Source organism: Lipotes vexillifer, unplaced genomic scaffold (assembly GCF_000442215.2).
Source record: "Lipotes vexillifer unplaced genomic scaffold, Lipotes_vexillifer_v1.1 scaffold611, whole genome shotgun sequence".
In the NCBI taxonomy this organism is placed as follows: Eukaryota; Metazoa; Chordata; class Mammalia; order Artiodactyla; family Lipotidae; genus Lipotes; species Lipotes vexillifer.
Genome location: NW_006785619.1, coordinates 2,747,556 through 2,753,536, shown reverse-complemented (window position 1 = coordinate 2,753,536; position 5,981 = coordinate 2,747,556). Strand labels below are relative to the sequence as shown.

General features: G+C 51.3%; 1 protein-coding gene across 1 annotated transcript in view; it reads left to right on the top strand.

Moving 5' to 3' along the window:
• The window catches only part of RCVRN (recoverin), a 6,801-nt gene extending 851 nt beyond the window's left edge, over positions 1-5,950 (top strand). Inside the window, exons 2-3 of the mRNA XM_007457843.1 lie at positions 2,660-2,771; positions 5,835-5,950. Coding sequence (XP_007457905.1) covers positions 2,660-2,771; positions 5,835-5,950 — 228 coding nt within the window. The remainder of the gene's footprint in view (positions 1-2,659; positions 2,772-5,834) is intronic.
• Positions 5,951-5,981: the final 31 nt, after the last annotated feature.

Below are 5,981 nucleotides of genomic sequence, written 5' to 3'. Positions count from 1 at the left end.
TATATATATATGGAGAGAGGGGGGGGCCACACGGCTTGTGGGATCTTAGTTCCCCAACCAGGGATTGAACCCAGGGCCATGGCAGTGGAAGCACGGAGTCCTAACCACTGGACCGCCAAGGAAGTCCCTCACAAGTCATTTTAAAGACACATGCTTCAAATACACTGGCCCAGAATAAGATCATCCGGTAAGATTTTTAGACGTCTGAAGGAGTTTCATTTAACACGTAAGGAATTCATGCAATTTAGAAACTACACAAAAGAAAATGAAAATCGCCTTTAATTTCATTATCCAGAGAAAACTACTGTCAACATATGGGCACATACCTTTCCAGTCTTCTATCTGTAGATTTAAAAATAATTTTAGAACCATGACATATTCACATACGGTTTTTAGTATACTTTTTTCAGCCACTATTTTATTATGAAGGTTTTCAATATCAAACTTTTTAATAGCTGCTTAGAATTCCATCTTATGGACATGCCATAAAATTAACCATCCCTATATTTTTGGACAATGACGATGCTTCTGTTTTTTCCTATTGTATCATTTCTATTTCCCTTCATTTAGTATTGTTTTACAGGATCTGTTTTTGCCCCACTACCCCATGCCACTAGCTTTATTTCTCTAATTCCATTCCTGTTAAGAGAGAGAATATTTTTCATATTTTATATAATTTTTGATGCATTTGCAATCCTGCTTTCATTTGCACAGTTCTTCCACCCTTATTAGGAGAAACCATAAATAAAATAGCTAAGCGTGCAGCTTGTGGTAAGTGGACTCTGCTTGGGCCTCCCATTAGGGGCAGGTGTGTGTGGGAACCTCGCTGGCCTCTGGGCGCGGCCTGTAGAGCAAGCTCCCCTGGATTGGCAGGTGGCCTGGGATGGGGACCACTCCCTCAGAACCACCTAAAGGATGCCAGGCCCAGCAGAGGCCTACAAGTTGGGGCTCCTTCAGGGAAAGGAGGAGCTGGGGGAGGAGAGAAGGAGGGGAGCAACGACAGCTGAGGCTGTGCAAGATGATGCCGAGGGCTTCCCTGGTGGCGCAGTGGTTGGGGGTCCGCCTGCCGATGCAGGGGCCGCGGGTTCGTGCCCCGGTCCGGGAGGGTCCCACATGCCGCGGAGCGGCTGGGCCCGTGAGCCGTGGCCGCTGAGCCTGCGCGTCCGGAGCCTGTGCTCCGCAACGGGAGAGGCCACAACAGTGAGAGGCCCGCGTACCGCAAAAAGAAAAGGATGATGCCGAGCCTCTACTGTTCACCAGGTTCAAGGTCACTGGCCTGGGAGTCAGAAGTTAAGGATTCTAGTCCCAGCTACATCACCACCAAACTGCATGGCCTCGAGAAAACCATACAGTCTCCCAGCGCCCAGGGTGAGGATGCAACTGTTCGTTCTCGGTCCATTCACCAAGGCCCTGACAGTCCGTCCTTGGCGATAGAAGCGGGGTTGGCCGGCAGCCAGCCACTCCCAGCCTTTAGCTGTCCAGGCTGCACATGGTTCCCTGGCTCAGGACAGACAGAGGAGTTAAGGGAGCCGCTGCACTTCAGCGCCGGGAACCTCTGAGCTCTGAGCACTGTCAGCAAGGCTGCTGCCCCAGCTGCTGGGTTTGGTTTCCTTGCTTCTCTTGTTATAGCACAGGGAGCTGAAAGGGGGCTTCTAAAGCTGCTGATCTTCCCTCCAGGTTAATTTCACAGGCATTACCGCCCCTGCCTGGCTGGCTCCCCGATGTCTCCAAGGCCTGGTGGAATCCTAGTAACCTGGAGCTGAAAGGGCACATCGAGACCACCTTGTCCCTTTCCCTGTCACAGGTCGGGAGGCACTTCCTTCTTTGCTGGATATTGTCCATCCAACTCCTTTATTAATGAGACTAGAGGGAGGTGAGACGGATCCTTGAGCTTTAGGCTAAATCTCTCTCTGGATCCCTCCCTGAGCAGGAGGGTAACTGAGGGGCTTCCCGAGACCTTCCCCAGCGCCTAGAATGCTCTCCAAGACATTCCAGAATAGCACGCGATGCGAGTACAGAGGTTCTAGAACCAAACTTGCCTGGGTTAGAATCTCCACTCTTCTGCTTCTGGCTGGGTGACTTCTAACAAGTTAGTTGACTCAGTTTCTTCCTCTGTGAAATGGGGCCAATAACCCCCACCTCATAAACTTGTCTGAGTTTACAGGTAAAAGCGCTTAGAAAAGTGGCACACGTTAATCACTTGACAAATATTAGCCCTTACAACCAAGGTACCACCTGGACCCAGAAGAAGCCGTTTGATAGTCTAAAACTTCTGGGGAGTGCGGTTAAAGGTACCAGTTCCCAAACTGCAGCCTCGGGGCTGCTATGGGATTATCATCAGGAAGTTTTTGATTCTTATTTTCATTTTCTTAATAAGATGAAAGTAATATGTCTACAGGGGCAGGAAATTCAAACAGTGCAGAAAGGGACAAAATAAGAAGGGAAAGCCGTCTTCACCCCTCCCCCACATTCCCTGTCCCTTCTGAGGACCTCAGAAGTACAGATGCCCCTTCCCCACCCCCAGGAACTTGGATTCAGTAGGGCGGGCCGGGGCCTGAGCATCTGCATTTTAACCTCTGCTGTGGTGCATCCTGGTAAGCGACATGGGTTCCCCCAGAATTACTCCCTCTCACGGGTTCTCCCTCTTGATTTGGTGCAGGCTATTTTCAAGATGATCAGTCCTGAGGATGTGAAGCATCTTCCGGAGGATGAGAACACCCCGGAGAAGCGAGCTGAGAAGATCTGGGGGTTCTTTGGCAAGAAGGATGATGGTGAATTACTTCTCCTTCCTAGCCTTTGATTTCACAGTCATGGGCTGTGTCCTAGAGATCCCAACAAGATTGACCCTTCCGAGTCCAGCGCCCACGCAGGACCGAGGACCCCTCCTCCTGCTGCGGGGCTGTCGGAAGGGCTTCTGTGGGGACTGCGCAGAATGGTCAGTGGGCAGTTGTGGGACCCCTCTGGAGCTGATGGGAAATGGCACCACATCCCACCGCTCACAAAACTCCATCCCTGCCTGAGATCTCTGGGGGGAGGGGGAAGGCTCTAAATGATGGTGTGCTTTGGAAGAAAAAAACATCTTTTGTTATGACAGAGTTAACCCACATTGAAGGAATGGTAAAACGTCAAGGCAACAGCCCATTAGCAGTTTGTATGCAAATGGCAAGTTTAGAGGCTTTGCAAGCAAACCACTCTCTTTTCCAATGGAGTGCCTGTTGTTTTTAGACACTTTGGTTTTTACTTGTTTACAAAAATGCCTTCTGCACGGTTGGGACAGGGTAAACCTCACTTCAGAATAATCTGAAAGCATGGAGTCCCAAGTAAGTGGGATCTCAATTTACATGGTCTTTCCTTTAGGAAGTTAGTTTGGGTCCCTTGAGAAGCATGGCCAGATGGGATTAGATTTCTATTAGATTTCAAGAGATTGATGGGGGGAAGGCGTATGAGGGAAAATGGGGAGGGGTCTGGAAGAGGCAGGGATAAGCCATCAGACTGCAAAGCAGATGAAACGTTTTTATGCGCTGAGGCCAGGAAAGTGGGTTGGGTAAGAAAAGTCTTAAGACTGCAGTGCTGGGCTAGGACAGTCTTGGCAAAGCTGAGGGGGTGTCCTCAAGCCCCCTTCTTCCAGGAGCCGGCCTGTCTTGGCTCCCTGCCCTGTTCAGTCTGGCTGGGAGCAGCCTGTGGGGAGTACGGCCTTGCGTTGTAGGTGGAGATGGATTCCACAACTGGGCAGTGAGGGCTGCTGGTGCATGAGGCCCATGTCCAACTCGGGAAGGACACAGGAGAGGGGCTGGTGTCAGATGGGGGCTGCAAGCTTGAATGACCACAGGGGCTGTGATGATGAACGAGACAGAAGTGGACAGAGGCCCTACTAAGTGATAGATAGGGACTGGCGCACAGTGTGGGGCGTGAGGGCCTGTCTGGTCTTACGGCCTCTGGTCAATTGTTGCCACACTGTAATACAGAGCCACTGGGGCCCCACCATCTGATTTGTTAACAAGAGAGGCCAGCAGTCGAGATTTTTTAAATCCGAAGTGCCTCAATTGATGAAACACTGCGTGGTCCAAACACATCTGAGGAACCAGTATTGGCCCCTTTTGTGATCTCTGGGGCAGTCTCTCACCAAGGTTCCCGGGTACAGGCCTGAGCAGGCTGTTAAATAAGGACCCTGCTAATCTGCAGTCTAGGAAGAAGGCAGATTAGCAACCAGATCTTTGACGTTAGGGCCAGAACTAGGGCGAGGCAAGTGAGGTGCCCTGGCACAAAATTTAAGGAGGCACCCATTCTCAGGTACCAGCCCTGTGCTCGCAGGACCCTAAAAGTGAGAGCCTCCTTAAATTTTGGAGGGTAGGCACCTCCCTTGCCTCACTCAGATGTCACCTCCCCTTTGAGCACACCTTCTCTTGGATGCAGCCTGGTGGCACCTTACCCCACTGGCTCTTTCACCTGCTTCATGACACCCTTCTGGGTCTGCCACGTGCTGAGTCCCTTGTTCTGCTATGTGCTAAACTGAAAACTGACCCAGGTGAAACTCACAGGGGGCAGTGGTATTGGGAGGCTGAGACAGCACTCCTACCACGTGATTTGTGTTTTCACATGGCCCATCTGGAGACAACGCCTCACTCCTGGGAGGAGTTTCAAGCTACGTGTGAGGCTGATAGGGCAGCTGGGACTTTTTTTTTTTTTTTTCCCATGGTACGCGGGCCTCTCACTGCTGCGGCCTCTCCCGTTAAGGAGCACAGGCTCCAGATGCGCAGGCTCAGCGACCATGGCTCATGTTTTTTTTTTTTTTTTTTTATAAATTTATTTATTTATTTTTGGCTGCATTGGTTCTTTGTTGGTGCGCGCGGGCTTTCTCTAGTTGCCGCGAGTGGGGGCTACTGTTCATTGCGGTGCCCGGGCTTCTCACGGCAGTGGCTTCTCTTTGTTGCAGAGCACGGGCTCTAGGTGCGCGGGCTTCAGTAGTTGTGGCTCCAGGGCACAGACTCAGCAGTTGTGACGCACGGGCTTAGTTGCTCCGCGGCATGTGGGCTCTTCCCGGGCCAGGGCTCGAACCCATGTCCCCTGCATTGGCAGGCAGATTCTTAACCACTACACCACCAGGGAAGTCGGCGGCTGAGACTTTAAAACCCAAATTTCACCATCCTGACCTACACAGGGAAACAGGCTGCATCCTAATCCAGGAAGGATTAAGGTTGCCGAAAAGGCCTGGAACATAAGCCAATGGCGAAACCCAAATCAGCTCAGCCAAGCTTTATTGAGCACCTACTACGTGCAGGACTATGAGCATAGCCATGAGCAGGAAGGAACAGCTGCCTCGTTCTAGGGTCATTTCTACAGGTGACTGTCTCCCCATCAGACAAACAGTTTCCTGGGCCAGGGGACATTATCTCACTCCTTTCCACGCCACACCCTGCCCTCTGCCCCCTGCAATGACCTCAGCCCCAAACACAGTGACTCTGGCACAGAGGAAGGGCTTAGTGAGTGCATTTCACTGGACAGAACTGAATTCAATAGCTGGGGACAAGGATCTCTCTTGTCCTAAATGGGAAGGTAGATCATGGACGCAGAGACGCCTAGGAAAGGATCACCAGCCAATCAGAAGAGACACAGCACACTTCCTCGAAGCCTGGCAGTGCCTGAACTTAACCCTCTTGTTGCTGGTTCCTGGGGAGGTCCAGGGGTCCTAGGGTGGAGTCAGGGGTGGGGTTACCCTCAGGGGCACTGAGACTCAGTATTTTCATAATAGATCCATCCGTACTGGGTATGCTGGCCGACGTCAGCTTCATCGCAGCCTATCCTGACTGTAGTAATTTCTTGCCCCCTGTGCGCAGATAAACTTACAGAGAAAGAGTTCATCGAGGGAACCCTAGCCAATATGGAAATTCTGCGACTGATCCAATTTGAGCCGCAAAAAGTGAAGGAGAAGTTTAAGGAAAAGAAACCCTGACGTCAACTGCTCCGGTCTCCTCCCCGCCCCC